Source organism: Strigops habroptila, chromosome 10, assembly GCF_004027225.2.
Source record: "Strigops habroptila isolate Jane chromosome 10, bStrHab1.2.pri, whole genome shotgun sequence".
Taxonomy (NCBI): Eukaryota; Metazoa; Chordata; class Aves; order Psittaciformes; family Psittacidae; genus Strigops; species Strigops habroptila.
This window is the reverse complement of record NC_046359.1, coordinates 19,038,432-19,058,410: the sequence shown is the minus strand read 5'-3', so window position 1 is coordinate 19,058,410 and position 19,979 is coordinate 19,038,432. Positions and strand designations below refer to the sequence as shown.

Genomic DNA, 19,979 nt, shown 5'->3' with positions numbered 1-19,979 from the left:
TTCAGATCACTAAGCATATCAAATGAAAACCAATAAATAGCCCTTTGCTGCAAACTGGAACTAAACTAAACAAGAAGACTTCTGGATTCTACATCCCTCTGAACCTTTGTTCACTAAGAAATTTAGATCTACAGCAAATGGTGAAGCATAGTCAGTAAAACTGTAATAATTAACTTCACCTTTTCATTATTTTCATATGTTGAAAACTTTTAAATTAAGAGTATAATTGTCTGTGGTTTAGGTGCAACTAGAGATTCTGGCTGCAAGCTGTTGTGTTGGGGTTTTTTTCTTCATGTTGTGTAGAAAAACAACACAGTTGTATTTGCTAGAGAACTGTCACATATTGAAATTTCATTTCAATATTTTAACAAAATTCTTTTGAAAATTCCTACTGAAACACCTTTTTTATTAATAAACTGCATCACAGGAAGATGTAGCTTTCAGATTTTATTAAATCTCAAACCGAAATAATGGTTTAAGCAAGATAAATAGGTCAGCTCAAATACTTTATTTCAAACTGCACTATAATACAAGATGACAAGAATGTACTGATATGTGTTCATATTTTCCAGTGTCTATGACAAATAATTACTTTTCTTACAAAAGTAGATTTTGAAACATGAGTTTTCAGCAACAGAGAGCTTTCCCAGAAAAATCTTGGGCCTGACAATAGAAAAACACATAAATCCTGGCAACAGCCATCTAATGCTTACAGATAATATCCATTTGACAGACAATATGTACTATGTCCCTTCAGTCTTTTTGCTTCTAATTGACCCACTCCCTCATCTCCAGCAAGCTCATTCTAAAGCTTCAGAAATCCTAAGAAGCTTCAGATAGCTGACAGTAAATAGATGTCTGTTTAAGAAACTCTGAGGAAGCTGCAGCATCCTACCATTATTACTAGCAAATAGAAATTGAGAGATGTTTTGAAAATGATCGACCAGCAGAATTTTTGAAGAATAAACATGTCTTGATGCTGTTGAGGTTTCTGAATTTTATATATATATATATGCATATATTTTCAGGCTATACAACCATTTTTTTATAAATCATTTAAATAAAAACTACAAATAAAATAAGGCTGCAGCAAATAATCTCATTTATTTTCATCCAAAGGAACTTTTTTTCCCCTGATTTATTATATTTAGGTAGGAACAACACCTATCCAAACACCTGTCCTACTAAGCAAACTCAAGGGGAAAAAAAAAAAAAAAAAATTACACTGCTGATGTATCCTAAAAGTTCCGCAAATGTAAGAATAAGAAGAAAAACATTCAACTACAGAAAGATAAGGAACTTTTGCAGGAAATAATCAATCAAAATGCACAGACTTCCATAATATTTGTTATGACAGAGTGAAAGGTTTATTCCTACAAAAACTGTGGGAAACAGCCTACCAACAGTCTGATTATCTAGACAGCCCAAGGTATCATAATTACAGTATAATGACTAACATTCTTTTCCAGTTGAAATAAGTACCAAAACTACCAAGGAATGCAAAGTGGTTGGGACCCACACTCATATTCAGCCACTGCTTTTAGCATTGTAACTTCAACTTGGGAGTCCATTGTTGCATAAGTGCACAACTCTCTATGAATCCAACCAAAAATATAGAGAGATAGGGTTTAATGAAAGCAACTGTACTTTCAATAAGAACGTAAATACCCCCCTAAACCTACTTTGTTACCCTCTCGATGGTCTGCATGTGAATATTAGAATGAGTCTCTGCAAGAACTGCTTCGTGTTGTGCACATTTCAGACACAGACCACCAACCCAGTTAGAATTTGTGGCTGAAACAAGTGATTGCTGATGTTTTAGCCTTCCTTCCAAATCTTTGCATGTCTTCTGAGATTCTGAAAGGTCTTTTCTAGAAAGAAGAAATAAAAAATATTATTTGTGCGATCAAATATTTCTGCAAGTTATATTTATATGTAAAATACAATTACAGATGTTACCTAAAAAGAACTGTAAAAATCCCTCTAATGAACATTATTTTACACGTTTCAGTAGGCTAAGGAAGACTTTAACAGAGAAATAACAGTTCAACTGCCCAATCAAAATTGTTACTAGACAAAATTATATTAATTTGTTCCTTCCCTCTGTAGTATCAGAAAATAGTCAAGTTACACAGAAAGTTATTAGATTAAAAACTTGTAGGCTTACATATTGTCTGAACAGAGTAATAGATTCATTAGCAAGAAACACTATCAGCTGTGTAAATACTTCAGCACCCTATCTAATATTTGTTTTGTTGTTCTTACTAATAATATCACTAACTTCCTGTTTCCTCTTTACTCTCAAATTAACTGTAAAGTTAGAATATTAAGGAAAGTAAGAACTCCCTATGCTCCCTAGGCAAAATCCAGATGTACTCAGCACATTTGCTCTGATCCAGTGATACACACAAACTTCAGCTCAATCACATCTCCACAAAACCAGGGTAATTTTTTTACTTGTCTCCAAATTTTTTACCAGGTGCTCTGAAGAATTTTCTCCAGAATTTCCAAGCATCTGTCAGACCGAGGAGAGCACAAGCAATAGGAATGCTGACATCAGGAAGTTCCAGACAAACGCACACTGTGCACATGTAGATCAATTTGACAAATTTGCAACGAATCCAAAGCTTTTGGTTTGTTATGCAGGCCATCTGGGCAGCATACACATAGTAAGTCTGACACATTCTGGTTGCATTGGATTTACTGTGCACATGATATATACACTGCATGCATGCTTATTTCCATCTGGGAAATCTTCTGTGCACTTTTTCCAATTTTAGTAGTTGGTCTATTAAATACAATCCACTATAACCTGAACAGAATTTGCTCTGCATACATCCTTAGACAGTCATGGTACAACAGAGCTATTGTTGGGAAACCTTGGACAGAAACCAGCGGGTCCTACTTAAATTCAAGCTTAAAATTAAAACCAAGGATAGTCCCACTGAAAGCAATATAATTTCTCAATTTAATTAAAATTTAAGCAAATAACTCACGTGCTTTGCAGAACTTACAGTTCAAAAGATCATGACCCTTAGGAAAAATCTAGAGGCTGAATAATGTAGTTGTGGCAATTTTCAGGCTATTTTAGCCTCCAATATTTATTTGAGTATATATAATAGGTCAAGCCAAATGGGGGGGGGGGGGGGGACCCCCAAACAAATCAGATTCTGCAGCTGAAACTTAAGATTCTGCCTCCATGCTTCAAAATAATGCTTGTCTGCTCAAAAATTATTATGTAGCCTAAACTAGTTCAATGCTTACGATTTCCAGAACTTGCAATATAAAATATTAGCAGAAGCAAGCTAATTATGGAAGAGTTCACACAAGTTAAAATTTTAACTTCTTTTTCTTTGTCTACCTTAACAGACATGACGGTTCTATAAAGACAAAGGGTAAAAAGGATAAAGACATTCTATATCAAGTTTTAGTTTCTATAAACACAATATCAAGTTTTAGTTTGTATAAACACAATAATTCAATCGAATTTACAAATTTTATATATTGGCAATGCTGCTATATAATAGCAGTACATTCAATTTTGCTATGTTCATATTTGAGAAAACTTCATGTAAAACCAGCTTTCAGGGACACTATCAGAAAACGTAACATACATCCAAGCATCCCCTTGTAAATTGCAATTAAGAGTGGTTCATGACGTTATGAAGTAATAATTTATTAGCAACAATTTTAAGGAAAAAAATAAACAGTTTACCTTAGAGACTGCATTTGATTTTCAAGGATATTGACTTTTTCTTGATAAAGAAGTTTTAGTTTCTCCTTTAGAAAAGATGGGAGGAAAGAAGTGTCTTTTACATTCTTTATAATGTCTTTACAAATCAACTTAGACATTAGCCACATTCATTCTTTTCCCCTAAAGGTATAACCTTTTTGAAGCAATAATGTCAGAGAAATCTAAATATTTCACACTTGTAAAAGTCTACAAAATGAACAATCCTCCCATTTTATTTCTATCCATCTTGCCAGATCCTCACACAGTAAATTGCTTCAGCTCCAACTGCAGCCCTCTACAATGATTTACACAAATTGATGATCTTGTCCTGAGTTTGCTCTTACTTTCCCACAAGTAATCAGAAATATGAGGAATTTTGAAGAACTTCAACTAGACAGACTATTTATTTACAATACAGTGAGTTACCTGGTGAAGAACTAGCTATATAAACTAGCTATATAAATCAACCACACCAATGTTAAACATGATGGTGATAACGAACCAGATAAAGCACCAGAAATTCAGCTATGATGCTTAGGAAAAAAGTCATCATCAATATGATTCTCTTCCTTTAAATATACCAGATGAAGTAAAAGTGCAATTACTGTAAAAACTAGCTTTCAAACAACTGCAGGTGTTAGGGATCACTGGAGAGGTTTTCAGCTCTAGATGATGCACAAAAGGCACGAAACCAACAAAAATATTTTACTGGGAAAAAGAAAAAATACATATAACTACCTTGAAGAACTTAAGTATCCTTTAAATTCCACAGTACACACATGCACATTGATAAAAAACACCAGAACTTTCAGTTAACAATTATTTTTCCAAAATACAGCAATACTATCCCATTACTTAAGAGGGAGAAAAAAAAGTAATTAAAAATTACTTATCAAAAATTGATTTTTATCAAGAACATCTGCAGCAACAACAAAGCACTGAAAGGATTTGCAAAGAAAGTTAATACCAACCAGTTCTACATGCCATTTTTCTATTTCTCCAACAGCTGATGTAGCAAAAGCCTGGTCTCTGTTATGTGCTGGTGATGAGGTGACAGGCTGACGCGTGCTACACTCATTATCACCTACAGTCCAAGAGTTCTCAGTATTTGCCTAAAATAAAATTATTAATGCTTCAGTTATGTAGGGTTGGTTTTTTTAAACAAATCTTAATTATATATGTACTGAATCTTAGAATTTTCATTACAGTAGAATATAACAACCAATAAACAACTTCATTAGGTTGGCAATCTATGATAATGATATCCACAGAAATCCATATTTACACACTTTCATTAAATTTGGACTAAAATTCCATTTCTGGATAACCATTTATATAGCTTTCCTTACAAAGAATCCAGAACACTAATTAAAGCAACAGAAAAACAAAAACTTACTGAGGCATCTAGAAGAGTCTGTTCTCTCAACTTACGTTCCACAGTTAAGAATTTCAATTTCTGATGAAGTTCCTCATTTTCAAGTACAACTACTTGTACTTGATTTTTCATCCCAGACAATTCCTCCTATTGGATACAGGAACCGCATGTAAAAGGCTCCTTGAGACACTATCGACATTTAAATACATCTTGAGACCAAAAGTCTAGACAAGTATTCTCAATTATTTTAACTCTTTTAGAGAAAATATAAACACTCCAGACAGATTCCATATTTTTGTAGCTTGAATTTCCATATACTTTATTTATTTATTTATTAAAGCAAACTTTTTATTTGTGATAGGACATAAAAATGTCTTTAAAGATCTCTAAACAGTACACAGTAAGACACATAGTAAGGCTGAGTATCTACTGAACTGCATTTGGCTCTCTTTTGGTCATTAAAACAATCCATCTAGAGATTAAGTGCAAGCTGTTTTTAAAGCAATTCTTCCTATTTAGGGGATCAGGGGTTTAGGGGGTAAAATAATGTTGTCTAATACCTTGCAAAACTTCACTTCTGCTTCTAAATGGTTAATGTACTGTGACTGATCATTGATTATAGGAACAAGATCAGAAAGGGCTGGTAAGTCTCCAGTTGCAGCTTCTGGGGGTTTCTGAAGGAAGTGAAGAATAGCATGTGTTACTTTCCAGTTTTCCATTTGCTGCAGTAAGATGTTGCTTGCGCACAGAATACTATGTATACTTAATAAAAAATCACCAAGTACTAGATTAAGAAAAATTCTTCAATACAAAAAGTAAGCATGTCACTCCTGTCAAAATGTACAGCTGCTTGATTACGCACATCCATAAAGCGGGATTAAATCATATCGACAAACCGATTTGTAAATGAAATTCATACTGCTATTTAAGTGCATCTTCCATTTTAGACAAATGTAAAGGAGTGTTTTCTTCTCTGTGAAATGAACATAAAAATCCCTTGAATTTTAATGAGTTCTGGATGTGCAAAGGCAACTCCTCTAAATGTTTGTTAACAATTGCTACAGAAACACAACTATGTCTGCAATTCTAATACCTCCAAAGAAACACAGGAAGGTGTTTAAATGTACTAGCTATTTAAATGTAATAGATAAATGTAATAGATATTACATTTATCAAAGAACTTGATTCTTGGTATTTTAAAAGACAATCTAAAAAAACCTTTCTGAAGACCCCATAAGCAGGTAAAATTTTTGACAGCCTCACGAATAACTAGTTGAAGAAGGTAATAAGGGTATCCTTGCCTATTCAATTACAATGAACAATTACATCTCTGCCTTGCCCAGTAAGATTTAAACAGGGATTAAACTTTTGACAAAATGTGAAAACCACAGTTTCTACAACTTTACAGCATTTACATCTAAGAATACAGTACAGATAAAGAATGTAAGTAACTATCACTAAAATACCCTTAAAGTCATAAATTAAGTTGTTTCCTGAAAACTACAGCCTCTCTTTGATCCTATGAGATCTGGATATTAGGAAAAATTTCTTCACCAAAAGGGTGATCAGGTATTGGAACAGGCTTCCAAGGGAAGTGGTGGAATCACCATTACTGGAAGCATTCAAAAACCATGTATATGAGGCCCTTAGTGACATGGTTTAGTGGTGGACTATGCCAACACCCCAAATAATTTGGCCCAACTTGTGCATTTCCAGAATGCCTCAAATTTCAAACCTCTAAACAGCAGAATCAGAGACTCTCTTGGTGGCAGTCTTAAATCTGCTGCCCTGTAAACTGGCAAGAAATAATGGGAATCAGCACAGGAACTCCAGCTCTAACAAGTGTCAGGAACCCAGGCTGGGTGCAGTTCAGTTAGCAAAGACTCAGCTTGCAGAACTGCAGTTGTTATATGAAGTAATCTTGCTGGGCCTTGACCTCAGGTGATGAGGTAGAGAGCAAAAGGAAAATTTTTGCCCAATAATCTAGGTGTAATCAAAGAAAAGACATACTCATTTGATGTCTATTGCAATTTTTATCAATGGGCAAGAGAAAGGAACTTTGTTAAGACAATGTTATTTATACATGTGAAATATCGTAAAGTTTATTAAACAGTATACTTCCTGTGAAATATTATATTTAGCTATAGACACATGCAGTCATGTGTCATGACTACTATTCAGTAGTCATCACGTATTTCATGATAATTCAAAACAAAAGGTTAAAGTTACTCATAATCTAAGTTTGGTTTCCTTGGCCTTTGGGGAATCTGATTCTTCTTATGCAGGAAGCATTTCTGCAGAGTCCAGCAAACCACCAGTCAAGCTTGTATTTTATAAGGGTTTGGGGATTTTTTTGGTGTATGCATACTTTTGTACTTCTACATTTTTTGAGCTTTACACTTGGTCAGAACACTTCAGAACACTTTCACATCCTGGTTAGCAAGCAAACAGAGGACAGCTAAAAAGGAGACTAAGGCCACCACTTCACAGAATCCCTCTCATTGGAAACTTCAAAAGAAAGAAATGGGACAATGCTCTACCGAAACAGTAAATTCCCATCTTTTCTCAGTTTATTTCTCCATCCTTTAATCCACTCCATGAAAGCACTACCACATGTTTCTGAGAAAAAGTATCCCATTTTCTGAATTTTTCCACTCTACTAAATTTCCTCAATATAAGTAGAAACTTTTGACGAAGATGGATTAAAAAATGTTTTCCCTCCCCTCCAAAGGCTAAATAAAAATTGATAGTGATTCATGTCATGTCAAGATCAACCAATGATGCACCATTCCTTTGAGCTACAAAACACTAATTCCATCCTTCACCATTATAAGGCAAAAGTACCTGGCAGGACAACCAGTCTAAACTCATGGATTTTAGAACACTTAGAAAAGTTGAACTTTAAATCAAATTTCTCAATGTCAGAACAGTAGAGCTAGGCTCATTACACAGGTTCAAAGCAACACAGCAGGAATAGAGGCTTTAAATTATTCTGCTGCTACCTCAACTTTGACATCAAAGAGCTGCTTGTCTTGCTTAGTATAAACCAAAAATAGTCAGTGGAGGCCACCAAAAGAACAATGCCTTTGAATTATTTTCCTATAAGGATACTAGTATCTAGCAGTTGCTCTGTAACTGAACTGTGCATTGCACATACTTTGATGCAGTTCTGCTGCAAGGCCGCTAAATCTGAGAAGACCATGTAAGGGTGTAAACTAACTTTGACACAGACCACTGCTTTTTAGCAGAGCTACAAAACCTGTTCTCACATGAACATCCCTAATCCTCTAAAGAAAAAGCATAGTTACAACTATGATGCTACATATAGAACAGTCAAAGGAAGACAGATGCTGGTTTTACAGAAATTTGTACGTGTAGTCAATTCCAACTGTTTCCAAAACAAAAAAGATGGAAAAATATGAGAAAGCTGAAAGCAAGGCGGACTGTGACCCACAAGGCATGGTCAATGAAAGAGGAAAAAAGCCCAAATCCTGCATTATAGATTCCTTTTTTTTCTCCACTACGCTCATAAGCATGCCAAGTTCTGGCCATAGCCTTAGGAATGTCCTGTGCTTTTTTTTTTTTTTCCTGGATACTAGAAATCTGATCTCATAATGCATGCCATTCATTTAAACAACACAAAAGAAACAAGAAGAAACATACACAGAACGACCTCTTCCTCCCTGATGGAGAGACTTCACTTTCCATTCTTTCTTGATGTTGCAATAAAATTTTAAGTTGATTAACTAGGAAGAGATAAAAACCATTATAACAAAAATATTTACTTTTTTTCCATTGAAATTAGTGTAATTTCTAACCATTTTTAAACTATTTGCTTTCACAGTAATCTTACCAGCGTGACTGTGCTGCAGTTCCTGCCAGGCTGCATTCCCACTGCCATCATTACTCGTGTCCACACCATCACTGCCCTTGTTCACAGAGAACTGGTCAAATCCAACTTCACCTTCACCCTTTCCAAACTGTCTGTCCTCCAAAGCGTATTTCAGTTGATGGATGCTTTCACTAGCACGATCTGAAAAAAAGCCCCAAACACATCATTAGCCACAATAAACAACATAAAAGAAATTATTTACTGACATTTTAAATTTGCAAAAAGATGTGAGAACTAAAAGCATTCAGCATCTGTGTAGCTTGACTACTTGATCTGAACTAAGCCACTGGAAGCAACTACCTAAAGCAAACAGCCAAAACAACTACTGTATGTCACAACTAGCAGAAGGAATATTTACAACATTTTCAAAGAAGCAGCTATAAACATCTTAGCCTGTCAATACATTAGGACTCTGCAGCAGCACAAGTAATAATACACTTGACCCTGAAATATTTCCTAGGGTATGCAGCTTCGATACTTTTCAATGAAGCTAAAGCTCATGCTATATTTCATACAATGGACTAGGCACCAAGAAAAAAAATTTTTGAATCCTAATGATGCCACCACACATGAAAAAGTAATGCAGAGCACAACTAAAAAAAAAAATTTAAGTAAATGAAGTAAAAACTCAGCAAACCAAGCCAACATAAACCAGTGACTAAATAAAGACAACAACTTCTGAGCAAGTGTGAAAAATAAAGAACAACATCAACCATCCTGGGGGAAAAAAAAAAAAAAAAAAACAACAAAAAAATTCTTTCCAGATAAATACAAACATTTTTATGTACTCTTTCAAGAACTATCTTACTGGAAGGTGACACAATAATGGTCTTTTCTTATTTTCAATATATTTTTTCTTATATACCTTCTGGTTTTTACTTTTTTATTTGATTCAGCTGACTTCATAAAAATAAAAAAAACTTTCCAGTCATAAATGCCATATCACTGATACAGCTGAACATTTCCAATATGCCAGAAAAGAAACTTGAGAGATTTATAGCTGAGAGATTACAGCTGGATTGGGAATCAGAAAATATGGGCTTGGTTTTAGATAACAATACTTCCAAGTTCACACCGTTGGATCTCAGGCAACTCACTTCTTACTTCTTTCTTTCAACTGACTATGTACAAAGGGAAATGAGTATTTTATTTCTCTTCCCTTTAAGCAGTGTATATACTAACTAGAAAAGACAGTAGTAACCTAAGTAGTACGACTTTACACAATGTTCAGCAAAGCAGGATCTCTAGATTCTATTGTAGTACCAAGGGAACTCAGAAAATGACCCATACATCATTCACAGAGCGTACATGCTCAGTAAGACAGTTGTCCATCATGATAAACAGCCACTTTATCAGGAATATAAGAAGAAATGTTTCTTTTACATTTCTCCAAATAATACCACAGGCATTTGTGACTACCAGTCAAAACTACCCTGAATCAGAAAAGTTTCTTTAATAGTTAACAGTTACTAATAATTGAAAACAAAACAAAACCATACACTCTTTAAACGTTACTTCACTTTCAGAAATATAAAACCATAGCTATTTTCTTCATTTAGCTCTGAATTTTTTTTGAGGGTTATTCTCACCTAGGACTACTGCATATGAAACATTTAGGTATAAACACGCACAGAATAGGAATTTCACTCTTGCAAGACAAAGCTTTAAGGTAACATCTTTTATTGGAGCAACAGCTACAACTAGAAAACTGGTAAGCTTTCCAGCACATGTTCTTCATTCATTTTTACATGGCTGTAACCTTTAAATTGCCAGATGCATAAATAAATAACTAACTGAAAATATTTTTTTCTCATAGAAAAAAAAAGCAGCTTAAAAAATCATCACAGTTAAGCATTTGCTAGGTAGAATTCAGAAGACATGCCTCAGAGTATAATACACGCTGCTGGTTAAAAATATTAATAGTTCCTTTCTTTCAAACGGAAAGGTAAAGGTGAATAGCAGTTTAAGTCCGACACCAAAAACTATGTGTAACAAAATAAGACTGTGTCCTTCCTAAAAATATACAAACTGCTGAGAACAGTGAAAAAGTACAGAAACTTACAAAAGACTTGTAGTTCTATGAAAAACAAACAATGTAAATAATGTGATAACTTGTTAAACCTTGCAAAACTTGCTTAGCCTTGTGAAACTTGCCTACCTCATGTGAACTGTAGCCTGTGCATGTAGAATAAAAAATTCCACAAAAGGCGGACCGGGTAGCTGTAACCTCTGAATATCTAAGCCAAAGAAGAAAGGAGGAGGGACTTTGCAGATGGGGAAAATATAAAATAGGCAGGTACTTAAAGTAAACTGAGTGTCTGGTGGGGATCTCCCTTTATTCGAATAAGGCTTTAAACCTCAGCCTCACAAGCTACTCTATTATCGAAACCAGGTTTTTCTGACAAGCTAGATACGTATTTTTGCCTTCACTTTACCTGCCTTTTTCAAGTTCACATCTTCTTGACTGAAGTTGGGAAATTGAATCCTCCCCCCTCCAACGGTTTTCACAGTCCTTTTCCATCTTTTTCTTTGCTTGGTTGTAATTTACAAATAGCTTATAAGATACAAATATTCCCCCAAAAAGCATTATATTTAAGAACATGGTCCTCAGACCAGTATGCCAGCCACCACTCACTTTTTAGCAGTGCTAGTTTTTAATAAAAACCTGACCCACTTCGGCCTACTAATCTTCTGTCCGCACTTCTTTTCAAGACCCAGTCATCTCATGACTCACACCATCTCTTTTGATTTTTGCATACTCCATCCTTTAACGAAGTCAATGTAGACAAAGACATAAAAAGCACATTATAAGTAGTTATAATTTATTATAATAAACTACATACAATTCACAAGACAATGGGAAAAAAAAAAAAAAGAGGGGGGTTAGGTCAAGTAATTCTCTATTGGCATGCTTAAACTACTCATCCATTCTTGAGCATTCCAGGATGCTACAAGAGTGGGAGAGCTAATTGAGGAATGGTAGAAGTATTTAACTGATGCAATGGCTTAAATATTTAGCAAACTATGTTGCAACCAGTGGTTGCCAAGAAGTGTTCAATGCTAGTGAAGTTATTACAGGGTGTGTCATCTGATAGCAATAAAATGCCTTCATTTCACCATTCACTGTACATGTCTGTCAGAGAACCCCAGAGCATGAATATTTGCTCCATAGCCAGCGAAAAACAAACCAATACAAACTAGAACCAAAAGTCTCATATACAGTTTTTCCCAGATCTCCTCTCTCTAATATTACAGCTTCTGAACAATAAGCTACTACTTTATCCTAAAAAATAACGTAGATCATCTTATGCTCTGTCCTTTTCTTCCATAAATTTATTGGGCAGTAGTGGTGAAACACATTAAAATCATTATCAGTGGCACATAGATGTTTACTTTTTTTGACTATACTGTCCTTCCTCTGGAATAATGTCTCCACGTTTTTGAAAGCTTGCTGATTTCCAAATTATGGAAGACACTGCCATAAGCAAAACAGTCACCATTGGGTAACTGGGAGTTTGGAGTTTCCAATGGTCTTTCTTTACATTCACTAGGCACCAAAAAGCTAACATTTACTTCACTAAGAGTTGAACTAGGCATGTAAAAGGGAATAAGCACATTATAACACTTTTTTTCTCCTAAAAAAGGGACATAATATGGGGCACTGGGATAAAAGAAGACTCATTACCAAGTGAAAGGATTATGTTTGCCTCTGTCAATGTAAAAATATTATTTTTAAATATGAAAGAAGTAGAAAGAACCTCTGTGGCTGCAAAGTATTGGACACCAAAGAACCTTTGCTTACAGACAACATGATAATTTTGTAATGAATTTAGAAGTCATTAAGTGCTCATACATTCTACCTGACTTTTTCAGTTAGGCTGTTCCTGTAATAGTACATTTTACTGGGCCTCAGCAAAAACATACTGCAGCAAATGGCTCGCATGCAGTATGTGATTTGCATATCCAAAATTCAATCAGAATTTTTCTTTTCTACATCTTAACATCTATGAATGAAATCCAAACAAATATTTCTGTAGTTGATAAAACATCATTGATGTGTTATTACCTATAGGAACAGCTGAGCATAAAAATAAAATTGGCCTTACCTGGATTAAAACTTTAAAAAAAATAAAATAATAAAAATATTTACTATAAAGCTCTTTGGTTTTCAGTTTAAAGGATCTGAGATTATTTTGAAAAATAGCAAGCTAACACCACCAGACGGGTCAAACCCGACACATAAAAAAATCAAAATTAAAAAACCAAAAAAAGCAATGGCTCCACAAAAATGCTGTCGTCAACTACTACGTATAAATCACAGGCAGTACTTGCCACAAGGGACAGGCAGATAACTTACCTAATGCCTTCGCAATGATATAGCTGACCAAACACCTAATAGAAACAAATACATTACTGCTTATTATTTCAGAGACAAAAGCAACCAGCAGTCTGAACCCAGGATCAAGACCATACCGTTCTAGGTAGGAAGATATTCCTGCCCCTCAAGTAATCTAAACACAAATGCAACTTTGGACTAGATTAAGTTCAGTTAAGCAAAATGCTTTAGACAAAACCAGTATAGCCCTGACAGGAACATTAAATAATGTTCAAAAAGCACATGCCATATATTCTACATGCTGAATAAAGATACTCCTTTGAGTACTGAATGACTGACCTCACATCTACCTGGACTTGTGCAAGGCAGTTGACACTGTCCTGAAGGACATCCTCGTCTAAATTGGAGACATGTATTTGATGGACCACTCAGTGGATAAAGCATTGGCTGGATGGTCGCGCTCAAAGGGTTACAGTCAACAGCTCAATGTCCAAGTGGAGATCAGTGATGAGTGGTGTTCCTCAGAGGTCAGTATTGGGACCGATCCTCTCCAACATCTTTGCCCAGAGAAGTTGTGGCTGCCCCAACCCTGGCAGTGTTCAAGGCCAGGCTGGCCGGGGCTTTGAGCAACCTGGTCTAGTGAAAGGTGTCCATGCCCATGGCAGGGAGGTCGAAACCAAATGATCTTTAAGTTACTTTCCAACAAAAACCATTCTATGATTCCTCTGTCCTGAAAGAAGCATTGATTACTCCGGTTATTTTCTGTACCCACTGTATACAAACTACTTAGATTTTGAAGTATACAGTATATATACTTCATACATATATACTGAAGATATAGTATAGGTATCTTTTTCCCAGAGAAGTATCTTTGTATAAATATAATTGGTAGAAGGTTTTCTTATATGGGAAAATCAGTGCTACTGCTGAACAACATATTTTTTTACATTGGAGACACATCACAGACCCACTGAACTTGTCAAAAAGGAGAAGAATAAAAACGAAAAACAAACAAACAAAAAGGCTAGAGTCAGGACACTGAAATAAAATACAACATCAAAGAGGGAAGAGGTGGCTGTATTTTCAAACTAGTAACTAGCTTTGGGGGTGGGGAGAGGAATTAAAAAAACATTGTAAGAACAATTTGTTACTGAAGTGAAAACAGAAAAAACAGAGAAGGCATTGAACCGTGTCTGCATTGCCTAAACAAAAGATGTTTTTTCTGACACTGCCCAAGACTGTCTATAAAGAGCACTCCTTTAAATGAAAGCACCAAAGCTACCTCATTCATGAACTTAGAAATGCCATAGAAAATACTCTGGGAGTTAATAAAGAGCTTAGCAAAGGAACCAGCCACCCAATACAACAGAATTGCCCAAAAGACAGAGAAAATTACTCCAGCTGGTAGAAGTGTTAAGCAACATAAATTGAAGAAAACAAACTACAAGTGTATGAAAAAGTTGTCATAAATATATCATTTAAAGGTAATAGTCCAGTTCTAATCATGTTTTTAGGAAGACGACTAGAAATTACTGGCTATAAATTCAACAAACAGCTCACTTTCTGATATCCCATGGTTCCCAATCAGAAAACAGCCCTAGAAGATTAGCAAAGAAGGAATTACACTGATTCTTTAGGCCTTAAAAAATTAACACTGTAAAAGTTATGTGAAACAGTAACTGATAAAACAGACAATTACACCAGTTAGTGAAAATAGAAAGATGAGCCTCGGTTCTGAGCAGCAAGAGCCACCGAGGGAGCCTCAAGTCCTCGACAGGACTTGCCCCAGAGCCAGCAGCTCAGCTGGTGCGAGCAGCTGACTCACAGGGGACGGCGGCAGATTCAGGTCCTCTTTGGCCACTAATGGTCATTTGCCGATGTAGGTAGCTCCAGAGAGGACACACTCGTGAGGTGGGCCAATGCCAGCCTCATGAAGTTCAACCAAGCCAAGTGCAAGATCCTACACCTGGGTCGGGGCAATCCCAGGCACAGCTACAGGTTGGGCAGAGAAGAGATTCAGAGCAGCCCTGCGGAGAAGGACTTGGGGGTGTTGGTAGATGAGAAGCTTAACATGAGCTGGCTTCAGCATGCATTCACAGCCCAGAAACCAGCCGTATCTTAGGCCGCATTAGAAGAAGCGTGACCAACAGGTCAAAGGAGGTGATCCTGCCCCTCTACTCTGCTCTCTCACGTGAGACCTCACTTGGAGTATTGTGTACAGTTCTGGTGACCTCAACATAAAAAGGACATGAAGGTGTTGGAGCAAGTCCAGAGGAGGGCCACGAAGATGATAAGAGGGCTGGAGCACCTCCTGTATGAAGACAGGCTGAGAAAGTTGGGGCTGTTCAGCCTGGAGAAGAGAAGGCTGCGTGGAGACCTCATAGCAGCCTTCTAGTATCTGAAGGGGGCCTACAAGGATGCTGGGGAGGGACTCTTTGTCAGTTAGCAGTAGGACAAGGGGTAATGGGTTCAAACTTAAACAGGGGAAGTTCAGGTTAGATATAAGGAAGTTCTTTACTATTAGGGTGGTGAGGCACTGGAATGGGTTGACCAAGGAAGTGGTAAATGCTCCATCCCTGGCACTGTTCAAGGCCGGGTTGGACAGAGTCTTGGGTGACAGAGCCTTGGGCAACATGGTTTAACGCGAGGTGTCCCTGCCCATGGCAGGGGGGTTGGAACTAGATGATCTTAAGGTCCTTTCCAACCCTAACTATTCTATGCTTCTATGATTTAAAGAAAACTTTACTGTCCAAAATAATATCAACTTTGAATTTGCTTCTATTGACACTTTGAAATAGTACATCATGCACCTCTTCTGGGGTAGCATTTGACCCAAATAATTGCTTAAAAAATACTGAAACTGAGAATTTGCTTGTTAAGTTTTTATCATGTTTTGCAGTCTCGGAATTTACTTGCAATTCTAATATGCAGCTATTCTTCTTCACTGTCTGCCAAAAACAGGTATGCTGCCATGCTACTAACATACTACATGGCAGTTTTGAAACTGAAAGTATCCTATCAATTGCTACCTATGCTACTAGGATTTTACATGTAAACATTAAACAATAATAACACAAGGCTGTTCATTAGCCAACCTCAAGAAGTCCTAACGTGTTCAACACTCAGATGTTTCAAAATTATGAATCCATTTAATTTGGTTTCTCAGTTTTCATAGTTGCTTTGCATTATATGAGAAATAGGTGGTTTTCAACACAGTTTTTACCAAACTATCATCTTTAAGAGGAAACTGTTGTCTAGAGCTGCAGCATTCATTGTCATGACTTCCTAAACCAGCCCTTTCTGCAGAGCATAAAGCATACGCCTAAAATCTGGAGTCCCTCACATGTGAGAAACTCCAAGCGTTTCTCAGATCCTTCTGACAAATTCTCCACCCTTAAATAAATGTTACATTCTCTGTTCAGGAGAATACTTAGAAACAATTGCCAAATAAAAAGCATAAGCCAAAAATTTACAATTATAAATTACCATTTATAATTTAATTCTTGGCTGCTTCAGTGTCACAGCCAATGTGTAACTGGGCCATATACTCATTTTTCTAGGACAGCTTTGACTTCACATCTCTCCTGCTTTATTTCTGGAGTCACATAAAGCAGCCACAAAAGGCAGCTTTATTTGTACAAGTCTTTTATTTTCATCTGTTGCTTTTAGAGCTTGCATCTTCATTCTCTGAATTATGCAGGACACTGCACTTGGTAATGCAGTGGAACACAGCACATAATTTCCACATCTTCTTAGGGCAGATTTACGAGATGTTTTACCAGGCACTGTACCTAAAAAGGATGGTCTTCCTCTTCCTTATTCCTCCTCTTACACTGACTCTGGCCCAAAAGCAAGCCAGTGCTGTTTGTTTACTAAACAGGCAGAAAATTCAACATAAAAAGTAAGTTAATAGTTCTCTGTTCAAGGAACCAGGTGAATGCCAAAAACAAAGAACTGGGTTCTAAATGGCCTTCTCCAAATATTTACTGCTGTTGGGAGAAAAAGGGAAAGCAGTAGGAAGCCATCACACTCTGCTCTTGGCACTGGTGTAGTTAGAAGGCCCATTGGACATTCACACCATGCCTGCCAGTTTTTAGTTATTAATGTGAATACAACAGCACAGCACTTACTCTCCTTTACAAAACACTTCTATTCCCTTGAGAATAACTTTAGTAGAAATGTTATAATCTCCCAAAGACTTTGAAATGGTGTCAATTCTATGGAAGTTTACACAGTAACCTAATAACCCCAACTGTACAAGTACCACCCTCTTAACTCTGTATTACACACACAACATTAAAGACTTTCATCATAACAGGTCCATGCTATTCAGGAAAAGCCCTGTTACAGGACCTTTGTTATTTCATCAGAACTTCCCAGTTGGGCTCTAAGACCAGTTATGTCTTAGGTTTTTTCAGTCCAGCTTTCTGTCCTCTGGCCAACCATACTTGCTCCACTGAACATCTGGGCTCCCTATGTACCAGTCTTCTGAGGGATTTATTTCCCTTTACAAAAAAGGTCACTGCATCGAAATAATCCATTACTTTTTGAGAACTTATACACCCTTCCATCAAATTGAATAAAGCTGTAAAATGATTCTTCTGATCTCCAGCGTGGGTGGTAATAACCTGTTGCCATATATCAGCCTGGGTCTAGATAACGTTAATTATTACAGGCAGTTTAAGAACGTTGTATTTCAAAACCATCAAATAATGCTCAAGGCATGCCACCTGAAATTCCAGAATCCAGATGACAGGAATGATCCAAATTTGGATCTAGATCTTCAGGAGTTCAAGCAGCCCAACATCACCACTGTATCTAGTGGCGGGTGGATGCCCCAGCAGGATGGATGTTTGGCACAGCACACTACCTGTGAGCTCCAGAATTCCAAGACACGAACATAACTCCATATGTCCCTAGATAAGGATGAACAGGAGAAACCTGACTTCTCCACTGCCTGCATGCCACCATTTGGACTAGCTAGCACTGGCTGGCTTTCATTGCCTAAAATGAAAGGCAGGTCAACCACAGAGCTATAACAGAAGGAGAACATGAACTTATTAAAACTTTCTAGTAACAGCGTAGCCTCTTCCCAGATCTGCATAAAAGCAAGCAAATAAGCCTGAAAAAATATTTTAGGTAAAAGATAATCACAAACACTCTAAAAAGAAATATCTTGTGAATAGATATAGAAGTGACTCTTCAAAGTTCTATCTTCCAGAGCAAATAAAATCCATACTCAGTGCAAAGAACTGATGCTATTTTGAAAAGGAAATATAAAATACCTGCTAGGAATCAAATATCAAGTAACTACTTACAATTATTTCCATTGCTTTATCTTTTTGCAGTAACATATCCTATATTGCAACTATACACTTAATTCACTAGTGTCACAACATGCGATGTGTGGGTGCTGTGCCCAGAACACAACTTTTTTCACCAACTGGGGTGACGTACCCACAGATTATCTACTCCCTTTCTTCAGAATTTGGACACTTAGTTTGGCTAGTCAGGGACAGTCTGAAGGCTGGTAAAGCCCAGGTGTCATAGCTGAGAGATTAAAGTGCTCTCTCCCAGGCTATATACCACGCTTCTTAGATAAGGCAGCAGGTATGAAAACAGGTTATGACATGGGAAATAATCAATCTCCTTAAAAGCAATTTGTACCCTTTTCTTTACCACGTCCGGAATCTCAGTGACAGGTATACCCTTACATGAACAGAAAACCCAGCAAAAGAGGCAGTGGCCCTGTCAGAGCCAAGTTATGTCCAGACAGCTACGTGCAATGGCACTAACTGCACCAGTGATGGGGTTCAGGCAGGACCAACACCAACTTAGTGGTGGACTTGGCAGTCCTGGGGTAAAGGCTGAACTTGATGATCTTAAAGGTCTTTTCCAACCGCGTTGATTCTGTGATTCTAACTTCCCTCTTGCCGCCAGCCGCGCCGAGAGCCGGCGGGCAGCGCTTCCTCAGCACGCCCGCCCCGGAGAGCGGCGGCCCGGCCCGGCCCGGCCCCCACGGCCCCCGGCTCCGCAACGCCCCGCCCCGCAACGCTCCGCGCCGTAGGGGACAGACGGGTACGGCGGAGCCCTCCCGCAGAACCGCGAGAGCGGCGGGCGGGAGAAGCAGCCCGCTCACCTTGGAGGCGCCTCTGGTACCGCTCCAGGGACTCTTCCAGGGCGGGCTCCGCGCGGGGCGCCCGCATGAGGCGGCCCCCGCCGGCTCCGGGGAAAACAGCCGGCGCTGCCCTGCGGCGCTGGTGGGGAACAGCCCTTCCACCCGTTCCGCCTTCCTGCGCTCCCGGGAGACCCGCAGCTCCCGCCAGCTCCCCAGCGCGGCCGTTGCTACCCGCCGCCCCGTGGCAACGCTCGGGGCCCGCCACGAAACTACAAGTCCCAGCGCACCGCGCAGCCTCGGGAGGCGGAGCCCGCGCCGACCGCCCGCGCGCGGCGGCCTTTCCTCGCCCCCCTTTGTTGGGGATGGCGGCCGCACGCGCGCCTGCGCGGGCTGCAGCCCTTCCGCCTACGTCCTCGGCCCCGCAGTGTCTGCGCATAGCGCAGGTCCAGGCATGACCGGGGCGGGGGGGGGGAAGGGGAAAGACGGACGACGGCGTGCGCGGGAATCAGCGTTCACCGCCCGCCG

General features: G+C 38.1%; 1 protein-coding gene across 2 annotated transcripts in view; it reads right to left on the bottom strand.

Annotated features, from left to right (window-relative positions):
* The window catches only part of SDCCAG8 (SHH signaling and ciliogenesis regulator SDCCAG8), a 112,974-nt gene extending 93,055 nt beyond the window's left edge, over positions 1-19,919 (bottom strand). Inside the window, exons 1-8 of one of the 2 annotated variants that reach the window (XM_030499895.1) lie at positions 19,476-19,919; positions 8,962-9,141; positions 8,772-8,854; positions 5,669-5,782; positions 5,130-5,255; positions 4,705-4,845; positions 3,716-3,780; positions 1,683-1,871 (exon numbers count right to left, since the gene is read on the bottom strand). In XM_030499895.1, the coding sequence (XP_030355755.1) occupies positions 1,683-1,871; positions 3,716-3,780; positions 4,705-4,845; positions 5,130-5,255; positions 5,669-5,782; positions 8,772-8,854; positions 8,962-9,141; positions 19,476-19,890 (1,313 nt within the window). In that variant the 5' untranslated portion in view covers positions 19,891-19,919. The remainder of the gene's footprint in view (positions 1-1,682; positions 1,872-3,715; positions 3,781-4,704; positions 4,846-5,129; positions 5,256-5,668; positions 5,783-8,771; positions 8,855-8,961; positions 9,142-19,475) is intronic. The other variant, XM_030499896.1, reaches the window with a different exon arrangement.
* Between the last annotated feature and the right edge of the window lie 60 nt (positions 19,920-19,979).